Raw genomic sequence first — 19,400 nt, forward strand, 5'->3', positions numbered from 1 at the left:
TCTTATTTTTAGTCTTCCATTTACAGGGTTCAAATAGGACCTATTTTCAGCTGTTCTTCTAGCAAACATTTTTGGGACCTAAATACTTTTTCCATATTATTGTTGCTGCCTCCAGCATTTAGTAAAATATTCTAAGAAATTATTTCAACACTCTTGGCCAGGGCATAACCTCTTTCTAGTCCTCTGCTTAGAGCCGTAGCAATCAGGTTTTAGGTCAGAAGTCAGTCTTCTGCGTTGTATCTGGACTCAGCTTTTGCAATCCAAATTTAAAGGGAGAGTCTCCTTGCTGACAGGATATCCAATGACCTAAATGCCACGTTATTAAAATGTCTTCAGTATTTTTCTGCCTTCCAGAACAATTCCAAAGAATAACCTCCTTCCCGATATTAAGTGCTTTCCCATGAAACTTTCTGTAACAACAGAAAATGGTAGCCCTGCGTCTCCCACTTTAATTCTTACATTAAATGCAAATACTTAGAATTGATGAGCATTAAGATAACGAAATCTGGCACTACGAAATCTGGCACTAAATAGTCACAATATTTCTAAAGATAAGAAATCTGCCAAAACGTTTGATTCATCAGAAGAGATAACACATATATGTGATAACCTACATTAAGATTTGGGGTCATATTCTTGGTTTTAAACAAATGCAACTACTCTCATGCACCCTCAGAAAACATGAAGCACAACTGCTTCTTCAGAGATAAAACTGGGTAGCTGAGGAATTCATGGCACTCCCTTGCTTTTTCCAGCTCATTCTTACCTGCAAGATACAGCTCATGATATCAGATGCTATTTTGGCATGTGGCGTGTCCTCATCTTTTCCAGAAGGCTTCAGGTTGTGCTCCAGACACGACTCCCAGAGAGCCACGAGGGCTTTCCCGTGCTTCTCGATGGACTCCGTCTCCCTGATGGCAGTGGTGATGCGAGTGATGCAGATTTCCACCACAGCCTGGTCGTTGTCGTTGGTTTGGTAGTCCTGGTTCAAATAAAGACATCTGCCAGTGAATGCACATCCTTTATTAGACCCCACAAAACTAACCAGAAGGCTTGAGGTTTTTGTAACTGCCTACTGTTTGCTCACTTCCACCTTCAGAATTAACGTTTAGCATGATTAAAAACAAATCAGCCACGTCACAGATGATACACTCGCTGTTCCAAGTCTTAGTTCCCATTACTGTTAAGATGCAGATTATGTTATCACACGATTTTTAGCAAACTGTCTCAAAGCATGGCCTTCTTGACCAGAGACTGCAGCCGCATGCCTTATAAACATTTGTGTGGGCCTCTTCTCCCACCAGCATCCTGAAACTCAAACTGAAATTGTTACCTACGTATAGCCAAATGCAGGGTCCCAAATATTTCTCATCATGTCAGGTCCCTGATGTAAGCACGGTTAGTTTCAATTAGTATTAACATAACACGAATAAAAATTAATTAAACAGGCTTTATTGCAAAGCCCTGTAATCCCCCATAATTACTGACACACACGCCACATGGCAATAAAACAGTAGCACTGCGCAATAACTTAAAAGGCTGCTGGGGAGAATCACACCCAAAATACAACTCCTCCGTGCTTCCCTCTGACCTGTGCTGCTCCACCCTGAAAAGTAACGAAGATGAAAGGCGGACCAAAGTATTAACCGAAAGTCATCAAAATTTCCATCAAAAATGGAAAAATATGGACATTTTTCAAGGGCCAAATTCAGCATGAGTTCACAATGTGCTGCTCCAGAGGGCCTGTGCTACAGCTGGGGATGGCTGCGAGTGCCGGGCAGAGGCGATGACACCTGGGGCTGTCTCGGGGCAGCTCTCTGCCTCTGCTCCCAGCTGCGGGCAGCGCTCGGAGCCCTCTGGCAGGCAGTGCCCAGCCCTGGCCCTGCTCCTCGTACTGCTTCACACAAAGCCGTGTGCTTCAGAAAATCCGATGGCAGGTTCGGGAATTCTTTCCTGAAAAGCATACCGTGTTTTACACAAAATCCCCATGGTTATCTGCAGTCAGGTTTGTGGAAGTGCATTGGAAACAGCAGCCCCGGCGGCCAAAATAACTTTGTGAAGGACTGCAGATATAACTGCTGTCGGAGAAATGACCAAAGAGAAGACAAGCCAGTGCCCAGTGGCCATCCTGGAGACTGAGTCAGGTCTTGTTAGGTTTGGACATTGCCAAAACTGATTTTAAAGATCACATGAAGTAACACGCCAGGAAAGCGCAGCTGTTGGAACACCTATGTATTGCTGCTTGAGTATCCTAGCGCTCCTAGGAGCTTGCCCTTCCCTTCTGGAGGCTGGCGCACGCTCCAGCCACAAGTGCATTTGAGGGGTTCTGAGGCTCTGGCTCAAGTCTGCTGTGAAATATAATTAAGGAATGGACGGGCTGATCATTAAACTGGACACAACTCGCTCTGTAACCAGACAGGTTAAAGGCAAAACTCAGGGACAAAGAGGTGACAAAGGTAGTCTCAGGAGACAAGGGGTTGGACTCTGGCGATGGCAGCATCGTCCTGCCTCCTTTCAGAAGCTCACCAAGCGTTTTGTAGCCACACACAATTCACCCCAAAGGAGCCAGCAGTGCCTGTGTAACCAGCCCACTGCAACAACCCCCAAGCCTGGAGCTGTCCATGAATAAATGCAGGAGCAAAAGCAGGACACTTACATTTTGTATGGCATTCTTGAGTTTAAAACCTTGAATTGTGTATGTCACCACCTTTAATGCTTTGTTTATATGATATATTTTATCTCATGAAAAATTATTAGAGGACAGCGTCTCACTTACAGGAGATGAACTAATTAGTCTTATTTGTTCAAGAGCTTCCGAGAGGCTTCCTTCAATTTCAGCATCATCTAAGGAGAAGAGATCCCCCGCGCGTGAAAGGTCCTTCTGTGCCAAAACCAGCCCAAAGAGATGATGCATGGCTGTGTTTGCTGCCACTCAGCCAGGCCTCTGCATGCAGCATATGCACGAAGGAGTCAGATGAGGACAGAACGGGAACAACCCTGTGGACCAGCCATCAGTGTAATACGAAGAACAAATCTGTGGCACATTTCAAGACTTCCTTGGCCACAATCTAAAAGGGGAAAAAAAAAAAGAAGGAAAAATTAGCAAATGCATTCACTATCATCCAGTTTAGCAAAGAGTTTTAAACTGTGCATGTAAGCAGTATGCAAAATTCCTGATCTAGGGATGTCCTTAAGCACCTACCATGAACTTCATGCTGAAGTTGAACAAGAAAGGTTCAGCTTCGCCACTCATGGCTGGCTTTGCAGAGTGCAAGAGATGCATGACTATGAGTCAAAGGTGGTCAACGTAAAGGTGCGACATTAGACACCTGCTAAATATGGTCCTCATTTAATGCACGGATTTGAGTTAGTTTCAAGTGTTATGAACTGGAAAAGCAGTCACTAGAGCTGGATCAGTCTGCTTTTGTGCACATTTTTTAAATAATACGGTCTGTGTTTCCAATGAGCAAAATTTCCCTATATTATATAGAGGGGTAAAAGAGTCAGAGATTTGACATATATTAGCAGAAGTAAAATACAGAAGAAAAGGGAATTTTACGACAAGTAGGCTATTCATAATCTGGACAGAGTGATGAAGGAGCTGGATGAGCACGACAAGCCTGGGAATCAAACACCACCTCACTTTCACGGAGGTTTGGGTTAGCTGAAGGCGTGCACAGCCACGCGTGCCCCGACGGCAGCGCCGCAGGGAGAGCTCAGGTGCTGCAGCAGGAGCACGGCAGCTGGCACTGCAGGCTGCAGGCAGCCCTGGCTACACACCTACCCAGCCTGAAACCCGAGAACACAAACATTACGTCACAAGGGAAAAAATTCCCTCTGTCTTCACTTATTCATATCTTAAAAAATATTTACTGATTTTGAGGATAGCAAGAGATCTACCAAGCGCGCTTCCAGATTGCCCACGTGGTGCATTCACGGCCAAACTCCTCTCCTGAGCTGATGACCATAGTTCATCACGTAATTATTAACTGAAATATATAGAGTATCCTTGATTCCTGTGCTCTATTTTATGCTATTTTTCAGGGAAAAAAAAAAGCAAAGTGTGAAATAAGTGGCAAATCCAATGCAAAACACTGAGAACTTTCCAGGAATAGTTCATTGAAACAATCTCTATTTTAACAGAATAGACAAAACCCTGAATTTGATCTGCCATAAACCTGACTGTATGTTTTTTAATTTAAAATACTTCACTATTTAAAATGATTTAAATAGGTAATTTAATAGAAAATTTTAAATCTATCAATATCATTACACAGTGTTTTTTTATTTGCAGCAAGAAAAAAGCAGAAAAAAAAGCTACTAAAATTCTAAACCCCAAGGCACACGGGGCTAGATTCTCCTGACAAGCTCAAAGACCTAAACCAGCAGTCACCCACGTAAGGTGATGGTGCTCTGTCTCCAACAGAGGAGACTGGGCCCATCGTACTCATACTCAGCAATTCTCAAATTTATAAATAAAACTTCAAAAAGCCATAGACAAACTGTTTTTTTTTTTTTTACCTGTTCATGGTTTCACACTGACATCCTCAATGATGTTTAGAGGTGTAAAGTTTGCGTTCTTTCAAACAAAGCCTGTTTGCTTTGCTCTCCTGCTACCACAGGCAACATCCAAGGGCACGAGTGGAAAGCTGGGGAATCTGGTGGTAAGCAGTGAACCCGAAGCTGTTAATTGCAGTGCCAGGAGTGAAGCATTTCAGGAATGCAGACTAAAGCAGCCTAAAAGTTACCAATCTCTCCGTCAGGTGACTAAATGAACCTAAACGCAGAGAGGCCTTATCTTTGAATGAAACGCTCTGTTTCTAGGGCAAAATACAAAGCCTATTCCACTTGACTGCAGTTGTTTTTAATAGAGAAAACAGAACTCTCTGTGTTAGTGGAAAGCTATCCTTTCCTGGGAAGAAGGCTAGAAAGAAAAACTCAGTAAGCTCACACTGGTTTGTTCACTTGCTCTTTTTCTTGCAATAGAGGAGATTTTCTGTCCAAAGGAATAAATGCTATCATTCTGTAACACTTTACATGAATACAAAAGAGAGTCTGAAGTTTTTTGGCTTTTAACATTACTTTTAGAAGTAGCACAACAAAATCTGGACACAGAATTCAGAAAAATGCTTCAGGAATGAAGTTCCATTTGAGTCGTCCCTTTGCTCGGAGGCACTGAAACACAGCTACCTTTTCTTGGCCTTTTGCAAATGATATCTACTCAATGTGCTTCTGCAGAAGAGTTTCTCAGAAAGGTCCTGTTCTCTCTGATGGACTGATTCCATTTGTACATGGTTTATAGACAGTAAGGACAATATTGAAAAACATTTGCTTACCCATAAGCGCTTTGAAATGGAATTGTATTGTCATCTTAATACTAAAATTATGTAACAGTGCCCAAAAGACTCTCCTCGCATAGGTCTTACAAGGAGAAAATTGTTCTTTAAGCAACTCCTTACTCACTACAAGGTTTTAGTTTACTGCTAGTAGGTAGCTGCCACTGAAGAAAAGATAAAACATAATACATGTCTTTTATTCTTAAAAAAAAGAACCTGGTTGGACAATTAAATTGCTTCAGAGCATGGGTCCTGAGATGCCTCATCAGCTCGATTCCACATCGTCAGAATCTTCTTGTTCAATAGGACAGACATCACTGTCTGATCAGCATCTGAGATCAGCCTTACATTTGCGCCCCACGTACACAGTCAATGGAAAACAGGCGAAAGGACTTGCCAAAGTTCCTCCCTCCTGTGCGGCTCCCCGTCAGTGCCGTGTCCGTGGGGGCTAGCAGCAGGCATCCACGCCTTCACGTGGTCAAAGCGTGGGAACAAAGCAGTGACTCCAGCTCTGGTAACAAACTCCAGGCCATCATTATGCATAAAAGGAAACAGCTTGTAACACAGCCCATTTCCACAGGTTTGTGGTGCTTCTCCCACACCTAATTCAAAGTTTTTATTCTGATTTTCTACACCTAGATGCCTTTTTCATGACAAACTGAAAGAGCCACGTGTTCCCTGGGACCTTGAAGCTGCTCCCCTCCAAGGTGAGTCTCTTAACTTGCTGGAGGCACAACATTCTTACCAAAGCTCCTTATCAGAAGCAATCAGAACAAAAGCTAGCCTGACAGGTTTCAGAGCTTGAAGCAATTGAATTGGTCTGTTTGCAAAATAATTCCCCCAATGAGAGAAGATTAACAATAAAAAATTCACGTAAAAGGGCAGTCGGACCTAAAGGCATCCAAGAACCAATTGAACTCAGCTAAAAAAAGTCATAGTTTTATCAGGAACTCAGATTCTGCAGAAAGACATTAGAAGGACAAAAAAAAAAAAAAAAGTATTTTTGGAATCAGAGAGGAAGGGGAAGGAATCAGATACACTGAATTTTTAGTGGGGCAAATGCTGCAAGAAGTTAGAGTCGTTTCCATAGCTTGCAAAGGACTTGACATGAAAGTACGGTTGCTCAGTTTTACCAGATGGTGCTATCCCACTGAAAACAAAAGGGCAGTCTTTGAAGAACTGTGCAATATTGTTAATCTAGCCGTACACTACACAACATAAATATGAAAAACCCCTCACTGTACTTAAGGAATTTTTGGAAACGCAGGCCACCTGCACTTAATGTTAAGTGAACCTTACAGCATCTTCCAGTTTTCTCACTAAAAAGCAAGAGGCACCTAAACTCTTACTGCACTGTTCAAGCAAATTAGAAGGGAATTTACATAATAGTGCATTTCAGAACAAAGTTAAACATTACCGAGTCCTGAGCTAACTCATCTCTGCAGTAAAATCCATAACCCACAGCCTTGAGGGATAAACTCTCAAAGCCGCTGACCGGTTGCAGTTGAGCACTTCAAGAGACAACAGGCTGGGAGGATGAACCCTGCTGGAGCCACACCAAGGACGGACTCAACTCCTAATCTAGTGCACAGCGAGGGATCCCAATTCTTAATCCATTCCCAAACCCCATTCTCCTCCATGACACCCATTTTGCCACAGGCACTGAGCATGGTTCTCCTCAAACACCGCAGCACAGCTTCAAACTAGAGCCTTGCCAGCTGATGTTTCTGCTTCTTTACTGATGGATCAAGCAACCCTAAAAGCCAGAACTCTTTGATAAAGAAAAGGTAAATTTCCTTTTCGGTATAAACTAAACACCCAGTGCAAAAAATATTTTAGGTTTAATTGTCGAGCAAATTACACAAGAGAGAATTCTCCGTAAGTGAAGAGACTTGTGTTAAAGGACTGGGAGGCCAGAGGTTGTGCTCTACCATAGCAATCCCATACAATCCCGGCCCAATGCTTTGACTATTCTATCAATAAAAAGGAATAAATAAATAAATAAATACATTTCCTTACCTCACAGACACGTTGCCATGCTTAATACACTGGATTGTATGAAGTGCTTTGCATGCCTTGGATGAAAGACGCTACAGGAAAGCAAAAGCACAACAGTGTTAGTAGCTCTTTGCCTTTTCAGCACTCTGTGTGCAGACTATAACACATATGCTGCATGATACCACCAGGAGTAAGACCGTATATTTCACTGAACTGGGTTTAATATTTAGGACATGGTCCTATTAAAAACCAAAAAAAAACCACAGGAAAACAAATAGGACAGCAGCTCTACAAAACCCTGTGGGAGTTTGATGTTATTCACACACGCATGGATTGAACAAAGAGAGGTTTGGATTCCCATTCTCTCTGGGGGTGGGGACAAATATTCCCAACAACTGCACATTTAGTTTTATTTTACTTTTCTATGAATAGGAGGAAGATTACAATCACCTTCAAAGTAAACTTTCACTCTGTGTATACAGCAGCATTCCCTTCCCTTGAAATCCTTCACCCCCACCTCACAGGAAAAATCTGTTCTGCGGCATTAGAAAAAGGATGTCTCGCTCACAAAAGTTTCTAATGTCTCCAAGACTGTTGGATACTTCCTTCCCCACATGCATCCATGCAGGAAAAAAAAAGAAAGCACGGATACATTTCCTGATTATTTTGGGCCTGTAACTTTCCCAAGAACATTCACATACGTAATTTATGGATAGAATATTGCAAGATATTTTGGACAACTGCCCCCCTCCGTGTTACAATAATAATTTGATTTATTTTTGTATTTGAAACACATTTACTTACTAAAATAGAGAGCTCTTTCGAAACTTTTAAATAAAGTTCTCACATTTTTCAGTGAAAGAAAAGGATTAAAGATTATTTTGAAAGAGCATCATTTTCACACAGGGTGAATAGACTACAGCAGTTCCCATGGGGTCAGCTGCATATATTTAAACTCTTCCCACAAAACAACCATTGTTTGCTGCAAGCCTCTGTTTTTTTTCTGTCATGACAGGTTTCCACACTTCATGTCGTCTAGAGAGCCCATGGATGCTGAGCTGGACCAGATGATGAAACAATGAAACATGAAGTCTACTAATTAGGATTTATTATTTTGGGGGGGGGGCTAACGAAACACCTTGCTGCAGTCCTGGGAGCTGCAAACTGACTAATGCCCGTCCTCATACAAAAAGAAACTGTACTCTTACTGGAAGCAACTGGAAAACAATCAGAGGAAATGTACTGCCTCTTAAGATCCATCACTTCTAACAGGCTTGCAGGGCTTTTAGGGAGGTCTATCCCCATTCTGAAGGTCAGTACCCTTCCTTGACATGCAAACCACCAGGTAAATGTTCTCCCCTGCGATTAACTGGCTTAACTGGTAGGTTTTATAGCTCAGATGATGCTTTAAGCGAGCCAGATCTCACAGACCTGTCACAATTTTGGCTGCAAAAATCCATGCAGAACAAAACCGATGGAGAGTGGAAAGAATGTACCTGTAAACCTGTCAGGTGTGCCTCTTGCAAAAGGTTTGTAACTTGACCAAAAAAATGATACTTCATTTAACATACCTGCTTGATAACCTATGTACTATTGAGAGTTTTCTACAATTTTCAGTATATAAATAGTAGAATCAAAGGTTTATATTCGGCTGTTGCTTCAGAACATGCTAATGCTATAAGTAACACAGCAAAAACATTTTTAAAAATTAGTAAGACAGATTTGTAAGAAGTCAATTTCTAAGTAGCTTCATTAAAATATCATGCTAGAATAACATTGCTTACATATCTTAAACTGCTTCATGTAACAAATACCAATACACTTATTGTCATGGCGATGCTGTCAGAAGTTCACCATTTTCAAGTATTTCTTAATGAGAATTCATATACGCGACAGGTTTTCAACACTACATGGCATTACAGGAAAAAGACTTGTTACAAAGTTTCACTCAATGTAAAAACATGCATTTCTGTTTAAAGAGCACGAGAGACTAAACAGAACAGACCATCAGGAGATGACAACAGGATAAGGTCTCCAAGAATTTCACTCTGGAAGTAAAAATGGGACTAGAACGATTAAAAAGTAGTAAAAAAAAAATCAAAGTCCCTGTCCCTCAATGTCTCCTGAACTGGAAGTCACCAAACAATCACTGAATATCCTAAGGTTCCTCCCAGGCATCTGGCAATCCACTCCAGCCTCTCTTCAGCACATATTTTAGTACAGACAACACCTTCTCTAGTCCGTATTTTCCAAGTTCCCCTAACTTAAGGCAACAATCCTACAGCACGGGGTACAGAGTGCCTTCTGAGAGCGGGGAGGAAAGCGAAATGCATTTGAGCCCCAAGATGAATCAAGAACGCCGTGGGATTAACACCCGTGCTGTAACACACCCCGATGCACAGGCACTGCTTTTTCTCTCTAGTCAACTACGAGCTAATTTACAACAGGTTTTTAACAAACATGATTGTAATACATTTATACATGTAATAACCACAGTTCCTGCATCCACAGAAAAAAACAGTCACTTAACCGGTATTAAAGACAACATTTTACACACTCTCAAAAACCTCTTCCATTATTTAATATTTGGATGTGCTACTCAACTTCTTTCCATGCAGTAATTTATTCATTATTGAAAGTGTTACATGAATGCATATTTATTTAAGTTAGTTATTCATACCTCTCAGGAGAGAAACCTCTGAAAACCATTAATAATTGAAGGCAAATTGTTGGTCTTTAGAGAAATTCTGATAAAATCCATTACAACTGTCAGTTCCCCTTCCATCCCCCTGTCTCTGGTATGTGAGGCTGCTGGCTCGGTGCACAGCCTTGTCAAACCAACCGTACAGTCTATTCAGTTACCCTGGAGTTGTCATGTGGAATCAAGCAAACAAATATCTTCTCTCCATTTTCCCCAACTCCAGAACTCAAAAACAGCTCAGAACTAATTCTTCCCAAAGCTTAAAGTCGGCAGCAGCTTGAGTGAAAACGCTCCGAGCTCGATATGGAATTTGAATTAGTTAAAAGGATTTATCAACAGCCAGTGGTTACATTCAGTTAATTAATAACTTGCTTAAGAGCAACGAGGAAATTGCAGCAGTTAATATAATATAATATGGGGCCTCTTGTCAGAAGTCAGCGAGAAGGCTGGACTCTCTGTGTCTTTGGAGGAACACCAGCCCAAAGAAAATTCGGGAAGGAGCAGGACGCTGGGCAGGACGTGCATCCTTTCAGGTGACATCTGCCCTATCTCGCCAGCCCACAGACCTTCGGGCAGCCCTTACAAAGTGCCACTGCCCAGGTGAATCCTGTGCTCGGGACCTACCTCAACACCTCCAAAGCTTGGCAGCTGCAGTGGAGAAATCATTTCTAAATCATTCTGGCAGATTTTTGCACGCAAGCTGAACGTGCTTGCCTCCCACGTTAAGCACGTCCGTATACTTCTCCCTTTAGCTTTCCTTTGATAAGTAAATTCCACATTTCCAAAGCATTAACCGTAACTAAACCCTACCCTACACACAGGCCCATGGGGAGCTTGACAGAACTGATATCGGGCTATATTTTCCCCTCGTTGCTGAGCATAGGAGCAAACCCACACTGGGAGTGTCCCAGCACTGCCATTTTTCTCATAATGGTTATTTGGATACTGCTTTGGCCACCTCGCAGAACAGCAAAGGGTAACGTCAAGCACTCTCAGCCAGCTACTTAGCCAGAAGAAAAGAATGACTGTTTGCCCAAAGATAACGAGGAGGCACGTTTGTACCATTTTTGTTAGGTCTTTTGTCTTTTTGCAACACAGTAAGGATTTATAAGCTATAGCTTAAAAAAATCTGCTCCACAGAGTATACAATTAAGTTACGAGTCCTTGATTTTAACAGTAAGCACTCAGAATAGCTTTTTAGCTCCAGACCATTCCAGCATGGCCTCTACAACCAAATACAAAATTAACGGTGGGTGAACACATACTTTAATGAAGCTAAGAGACTTTTTTTTTTTTTTAAATATGATTGTGTTCTCTGCATCTTCCTTTTAACTTAGCATGCATATGAAACACACAGTTTGCTTCCCTCTGCCTCTGTGAGGCTATGCAAGACTTATAGGTTGTTAGCAGAACATAAACCTTCACTCTAAAAATTGTTTTCTAAACAAGAGATGTTAGAAAGTATTTTAAAAATCAGGATGGCCTAACTATTGGCTTAGGAGAGCACAAAGAGGATCTTGGATTTACCTTCTGCATCTGATTTAAGTTACTGCACAGTGGGAATTAACAGGTTGATTCCTTCACTCGCTGCAAGAAACAGAAGTAACATTTCCCCCCAGTGTCTGACAATCTTTTCAATTTTTTATACAGAAGGAAAGGTAGAACCACAAGCTGGTTTTGTGCTTACTCAAACACACCTACAGTCAGAGCTAATCACAGTCCCGAGAAGATTTATGTGGAAAAGCTCTTCTGATAGCTACACTAAAAAGGATAAGATGAACGTTGACTGCCTTCTCAGACAGCCCATTCTCTTAATACCATGAGGTGGACAGCAGCAAGGGGTCCTGCACAGAATATATCTTACCCTGGAGTGAATGTTCTCTGCTCCCAGAATCATCTGTATAGTCAGAGAGAAAACCAACAAAGACAGCTGACTAAGGAGAGTAAGGCAAAGTAAAGACCAGGTGCAAGAAACCCAAACAAGCTTAGAAAAGAAGACTGATGGCATTACCTTGAAGAAAGACAAAGCAACGTGGCACTCTTCTGGCTAGGGGCTTCAGTCCCTTCCAATCTGTACACTCGCTGCAGGGCTTTGCCATGCTAGCATCACCCTTTACAGCCCTGACATATTCATACCTTAATTCTTTTGTTTTTTCATTGATGGATTCACTGTTATACACCACTAATGTCACCAAGACAATGAAATGTTAGCTAATGCAGGATTGCACGTTAAAGAAAGTCACAGGAAGCCTGAGTCAAGCCACCCACCGCAGTCTTCTTGAACGTTCTTCGACTTCCCTCCTACCGTTTATAAAAAATGTAATCAGCTACAGAAAGAACACCGAATACCACTGGACCAGGATATGCTTGGAAAGACAAATGAAATTAAAGACAATAGATAGCACCTGAGCAACTCATGACTCTAAAGCACATAAAGCACATGATAAACAATGTATTGCAGTTAGGCAAAAAGATGTACATGCATACTTCACTATCTGAAAGAGGAGAATTGACTTTATGAAGAGTTTTCCCATCCTAGAAAAAACTTGGTTTTAACCTTCGTAATAGCTGCAATGAATTTGTGTCCTTCTTAAAGTCCTGAAAATAACGTATTTTGTTAGACTTGTTTAAATAAACATCTTGTTAGGAAAGAAGGATGCTATTGTTCTCTCTGACTAATTGGTGAAAAGAAACAGAATATTCTGTATTCATTGCATTTAGCCTAAATGAGTCATGTTATCTTCTACTCAGGCAAAGCAGTTTAATTTTAATAACAACAATGCTGACAGCTACAATACTGTTCTTGCAGAAGTTTGCTTGTAAATAATTAACAATTGTTGTAGAATGACAGTGGGCTTTTTGATAGCTCTATTAATTTCACAGTCAAGCTGAAGTCTCTTTAATTTAGAGCGTTCATAAAAATCCACGTTCATCCACAACCTACTAACGTAAAAAGATAATAGAAAAAAAAATCAGGTTTATGTCCCTGCATACATCTAGATGCCAGAAATCTGTTGTATGCCCGAAATCAGCCACAGAAACCAATGAGGATAGTACAGAAGTTATGGATCATGCCTCCAGATAGTTTACATTAACTTCAAAGCCAGGCAATTATTAGTCTAAATTCTGCGTTCAGATGATCAGCAAGCTCAAATAACAAAATTTAGCTCTGTGTTGTAGGGCCTGGTGGTCAGCCACCAGCGGTAGCATTGTCAGAAGACAGATTTAGCACAGATGGCGCAGTGCCTACTGCTGTCCTTTAAGTATGTGCACTGATGCCTCAAAATCTTGCTAAGCAAGACACTGATGACTGTTCCCTTAATCCACTCAGATTTTTAAAACCTGGCAAAAATTCCTCTGATTCTGATGGAATCGGCGAGGACACAAATACCTTGAGGAACATGGAAACATTTCCTTTGTAAGCAAATTCTTTACCTACCGCATGCCACATAGTTAACTAGTTCACAGCTGCATCTTTTACACAGATATTAACGATTTTGTCTAAGAACTATAGAAACAGATTCAATGCTTCCTCTACCATAATGAGATAAATATAATTTGATTTTTTTTTCCTTTCAGATAACGTATCCCGGTGTGTCCATTCCTCTGAGGAAGAAACATTTCTCTCCAGAAATAAGAACCTCTCAAAAGCTCACTGAAGTCAATTGAGCAACTCTTAGAAGGTTTTCATCTTTTGTTCTCCCAGTAGGTATTTCCACAAGTTTCCTTATGCCTATTTGCTGTTCCAGATAAAGAAGTGAATAATGACACAGGCATTTATGAAGTAATCTTTGGTTTCTATATGGACTAGTTTACCAGAAATATTTCTGGGCCATGCATTTGACTGGCAGCAGTCCAATAATTAGTGTACTTGCATAATTTCATACACTGGTGTATTTAGGACAGTAAACTCTCCTGCCAAACAAATTGTTAGATATCAACCTAATATTTCTATCAAATTCCATGTTAGCTATTAACACTATTTTTTAACTATTCTAGTTATTATTTGCACACTAAGGATTGTTTATACTCCAATTACTGACAAAGCAATCTGGTTTGACACTTTTAGAATAGCTGTTTATTTCTAAAGGCCAAACCCTGTGTTCCAGACAAAGTCAAAGCTCCCGTTGAAATTAAAATAGGTTTTCCCTGAATGAAGACTAAAAACCATACGATTTGACCCGTTGTCTCAGAGGAACTAGACTCTGCCTCAGCACTGTAGCTGTTCGTTAGTTGGGTTCGTAGGTGGCTATTGCCTGGCAGCCCTATCTTGTAACAATACACAGAGCTCATTATCAGCTGCACTGCTCCAAAAGGCTCATCTGCATCACAAAAGACAACATCTGCTGTGCATCTAAGTGCCATCTCATTGATAAACTGTATCAGAAACAGAAAAGTTTGAATACTTATTTCTTTATAGCCAGTTCTGTTTCGGAGAAAGTCCCACAATACTCATAGGCAACAAACAAATGTCACTTCAGGCCCATCTGACGGTTCTTCAGATGCTCAGCATCCTTCCTTGCTGTGATGGACAAACTGTAAACACACCCAATCTATTTTTACACGCTCACATGCATACATGCACACACACCCTCTCACATTCACATTTTGCATATCAGATAGCATATTTTCATTACCTACCTGAATCATTTTCCAATTGAACTGCACATTTTACTTCAGGCGTCTATTTCCATTCACATTGTTTCCCACATAAAGGACCTTCTTAATTGAGCTGCATAGTTTATGAACTGTGGTAATTGAGCTGCATAACTCCACTGCAGAGTTTTTATATACTGTACCAAGCGGCATACCGAGTGTGGATTTGCGCCTCCGTACTTACAAGCTCTGCAAGTTGAGGAGAATTTCAACAGTTCCACTGTATTTTTCACTTCTGAATATCTGTACGTTTTTCATATTTTCCTACCCTTTCAACCCTGAATGGGTAGAAATCTACACTTGGCTTAAGCAAAGTCTTTTTAAGGGTAGCCAGGCAAATGAGTTAAACTGCTGATGACAGCCCAAGTAACCCTTGTATTCTGTCCCTGAGAGCAGAAGTCAAGAAAACTTACCTTAGGAGAGCAAAGGCAGCTACTCCCACACAGAAGAAAAAGCTGCCTGACTGCAAGGGACTGTTTCAATAGGCACTCACGCTCTTCATTTCTGGTTAAGAGCCAGAAACCTTTTAAAGAGTCCTAGAACCAGGGAGGAGAAGCAGTATCGATAAGTGGCAGTGAGGACATGCTGTTCTCAGCCGCCTGGAGACAAAAGCTCAGCACTCAGGATGTGCCTGCTGCAGACAGGAACAGCATCTAGAACCAAGACTGGTTCTGCACAGCATCCAGACACTTCTCATCCTAATTAAGTCTATAGGCTAACAGTGATTATTAATATTAAACACCTATCCTCTGAAGCTGCTAATGATACCAGATAATCCGTACCATAGCTACACATTTAAAATTAATACAAGCATTCCTGCTAACTTTTGAGAAAGAAACGCAGCACACGTTGATACAATGAGCTCATGCCGTTCCTGTGAACAGGTTCTCCTCTTGGCTATGGATAGATGCCAAAGTAAGAGTCAGTGTTTAAAAACGACTGAAACATCTGTTCAGGATATAATACTTCAAAAGCTTACCATCATTAATTCTATAGCTCACAGATGAGCACAATGCTTTGAAAGATACAAACATAAGGAATAGTACTTCCACCAGGAACTCTAAAGTCAACAATGGCAGAGCTAAGTAGTGGCAGTTATTTCATGGCTTAAGGAAACCAGTCAACAAAAAAAAAGAGACAACACCTCATGGGAGAAATTATTTAAATGAATTAATATCAGCACTAGTATGTATGCCTAGGAAAACTGCTTTCCTAGACCTAATTTTGTTTGCTAGATTTGCAGAAGAAAGTCTCTGTACAAAGTGAGCATGGAACCATAGAAATGTAGGATTGGAAAGGCCTCAAGATGTGATCTAACCTACATCCTTGTGCTGAGGCAAGAGCTGTCAGGTATAGGCACACCTGATGTTTTTCTGCTCTGTTATTGCTTCCCAGAGGTAAATGTTTCAACACTTCACAATTAAGAATTTACTCAGTAGCCAAACACTTCTTCCAATCTCATTAGGAACAGATGATAACAGATCACTGTTCTGTTACAGGGCCTCACTTTCTTAATGACTCTTTGCTCTCTCAAACGTCTCTTGTGGAGCAAACATCTCATTCAGTTTCTCACCTTTTTCATATTCTCTTGTCAATTTCCACCCCACCCTTGTTGAATCTCTGCTCTCTCTCTTTTCTGGAAGAGATGCATTGAAAACTGAACACCGCGGCCTACCTCAGGCCTTTTCAAGTGTAATTACAGTAGGGTTGCAGTCTCCCATGTCTTGTAGCCATCTCCCGATGAGCACACTTCAAAGCTACAGCTGCTTCTCTCCACAGCATCATGCTACTGACTCATCACTGTGCTGTAGCTTGGCAGCACCTCCCTCATATACGTAACCATTGTCAGCTTCTCCACCATTACCTGTCACATTTGGCAATTTCTCATGCTTTGCTCAGTGCTTTTCCATGTCTTGTTCAGTTAATTTAACCTTAGGGCGGGACCTAAGCTAAATTTGCTTCACAAAGCTTTCATGACCTCAAATTCCTCAGGGTGTTTTTTTTGTTTGTTTTTTGTTTGGTTGGTTTTGTTTTTTATACTGCTATACCTATTGTCCTTTTCCTTAAGCGTTCCCTTTTGCCCAAGAATCTCCTACCCACAAATGTGGCACACAGCTAACAACAGGGCTCCAGTATGAAAACAACACCCTTAAATTTCAAAATATTGCAGAGAAACCATTTTTTCCTCTCAAACTAGAAAATTAAACCAATAGTCTCTGCAATGTAAGTCAACATCTGATCCTTTGTGTCCAAAATGTGATTCTCAGTTTTTCCCCGGAAGGTCTGAATTTATCAAATAGTGAGGTGTACACATTGCATTAAAATGAAGTAATAGAAAATTCAGTGTTCACCTTTCACGTCCAAGTTGGTAGTAAACTGATCCAATTTTTCTGTCAACTACATTACAGGGAAAAAGAAGAAAATAGGAAAAAAAAAATCAGATTAACACATCCTGAGATAAATGGTATTTCAGCTAAGTTTAATCTTACTTTTGAAAGGTGCAAACTCATCATATACATCTATATGGAGAACTCTGCAGAATACCTGGGAGGCTCAACATTGTGACAGCTACACCATCAAACTGTATATGGGTTTTCTCCACCCCTGCCCCTCAGCTGGGCTCATGGGGCAAGACAAGAATTTAAGCTGGGGCCTGAAATTCCCATATCCAGTCCAGTACGTTTAAACATAAAGTTAATTTTCTCCTAATCGCCAAGACTGATTACCCCTTTAGTCTTCCTCATCAGACTGTAAATAGATGTTCCTCTGACTTCTTGGAAAAAAAATAATACTTAATTTGACTTAAAATACAAAATAGCTTGATATTCTACAGTTAAATCTGGTCAAGCAGAACTTTTAGTCTTACCTGGAAGTTTTCTAACGTTTAAATAAGTCTTCCCTGAATCCACCTTCTCATTAATTCTTGCAAAGGAACTCTCTCTTTCCAACCGGTTACTACAAAAATGTTCAGATAATAGAGACTGTCAAAAAGAACAGCATTTTCTTGTCCAAATAATATTCAGTATCAATTCCATTTATCACATCTCATTAACAGAAAAAGAGTTGTAAAACCATCCTGAATGACTTCAAATCTTAGATGAATCTCATTAGAATCCTTTCACCTTAAAAATTATAAAATCTACTTCAAATTTACAGTCTCATAGTACCTTCACTCACACTACACTGTACTCCCAGAAAAGGGTTAATGTCATGCATATACACAGACCAAGGACTTTATTTTAATGGAAATGCAACAAAGAAGTTCACTTAATGACAAGTTCTTGGACTAATGTATTATTCATTTTGTTATGTGACAGTAGAACAAAATTGTATCCATAAATATATAATGCCGTACATCACTTTTTAGTGTAGTTTACATTTATGAAATAATTGGCTGTCTTTCAGCACATTACCCTCTCTTTATTCACTTTTTAAAGTGGGTGTCATAGGATGCAGCTCATGACATACAAGATACATACGTTCTAGAAACAGAAGCAGCAACTGGCCTGGATAAAGCTATGAATTTCAAGCTCTCTTTCTGGAAAGATTTTCTAGCCTCTAGAAGCATTTTAGAGGTATCATTACAGTGCTTTTCCACACCTAAATTGCTAGTTTTCTCATTTTCCCCTACAATTAACATTATAAAAGTATAAATCTGCATGCCTTTGCGAGTCAGCAACAGATGAGCCTCGTGGACATAAGCGGGGAATTTCACAGTGCCAGACAAATGCTGCTCAGCTGCCAAAAACAACACTGAATCATTGCTTGAGCAGCAATTAAACCAGAACAATACAGATACCCAAACCCTTCCTTTAATCAGTCTCCCAACCCTGTGTTTATTAGCTAGGCTGCAGTAACTACAGAAATGATGAGCCTGTATGAGAAGAAAAGCAAAATTCTATTAAAAATTCAGTAAATTATACAACATTCCTTCCTATCAAAATATTTTAAAATATTCATGCCTAAAAGTGCGTGTCCTGTGAAGATCCCAGGATTGTTCGTTAGACTTCTTTGTCTCTTGGATCACCACCTGCCATTACCAATGAACCCAAAAGGCAGCGTCTGAGAGCCGCCAGCAGGCAGCGCGTCCCAGGGGCACTAACTCAGCAGCAAAAAGGGCGCGTTTGGAGGCAGCAGGGGGGTCGTGGCTGCACCCCAGACAGAGGCCAGGCCTGCAAAGGGCACATCGCATTCAGCCCTGCAGTAATTGACTGTGCCTCGCTCTTCATCCTGGGTTGAACCTAGCTTTTAGTCACTGGGGGTTAGATGCCGATTTCCCAGTTTTCAGAGGGAGACCCAGAAACTGACCAGAGCCCGCACAGGAGCTCCTTGGAGATGGCCAGCTCTGCAGGGACAGCCTGGGTCTGCACCTTGGAGCCTCTGGGGGAAAGAGAAGCCTCCAGAAAACCAAGGCGCGTTTAGAGCATTTGCCCGTGAAGCGAATCTTGTGCTCCAGCTGAAGGCAAGCCATGGAGCAGCACGGAATTATGGAGCAATATGGGACTACGGACTGCTTGGACCACCCAACAGATTGCTCCTCTGCTCAGAGCCTCACCCCTCACGGTGACCGCCCTGGTGCGTACAACACGGAGGCAGGCCTGGAAGCCGCGGTGCTGTATAAGAGGGGGGCACACTCCCGAAACGACCACCCGGGCCTCCAAAAATCCCCAATTTTCCACCCTGCCGAGCCCAGCTCCTGTCCCCCAGGG

At 41.2% G+C, this 19,400-nt stretch overlaps 1 protein-coding gene across 11 annotated transcripts in view; it reads right to left on the bottom strand.

The window, feature by feature from the left end:
• Window positions 1–19,323, bottom strand: part of VEPH1 (ventricular zone expressed PH domain containing 1) — an 89,173-nt gene extending 69,850 nt beyond the window's left edge. For 3 of the 11 annotated variants that reach the window (XM_080604782.1, XM_080604786.1, XM_080604780.1), the window contains exons 1-4: window positions 14,677–15,073; window positions 7,356–7,426; window positions 2,777–3,068; window positions 767–982 (exon numbers count right to left, since the gene is read on the bottom strand). In XM_080604782.1, the coding sequence (XP_080460908.1) occupies window positions 767–982; window positions 2,777–2,914 (354 nt within the window). In that variant the 5' untranslated portion in view covers window positions 2,915–3,068; window positions 7,356–7,426; window positions 14,677–15,073. Of the gene's footprint in view, window positions 1–766; window positions 983–2,776; window positions 3,069–4,521; window positions 4,701–7,355; window positions 7,427–10,014; window positions 10,954–14,676; window positions 15,074–15,104; window positions 15,228–17,042; window positions 17,089–17,557; window positions 17,868–18,653 lie in introns of those variants that run through there. The other 8 variants (XM_080604787.1, XM_080604779.1, XM_080604788.1 and 5 more) reach the window with 6 other exon arrangements.
• Window positions 19,324–19,400: the final 77 nt, after the last annotated feature.

Source organism: Anser brachyrhynchus (assembly GCF_964034855.1).
Source record: "Anser brachyrhynchus genome assembly, chromosome: 9".
Taxonomy (NCBI): Eukaryota; Metazoa; Chordata; class Aves; order Anseriformes; family Anatidae; genus Anser; species Anser brachyrhynchus.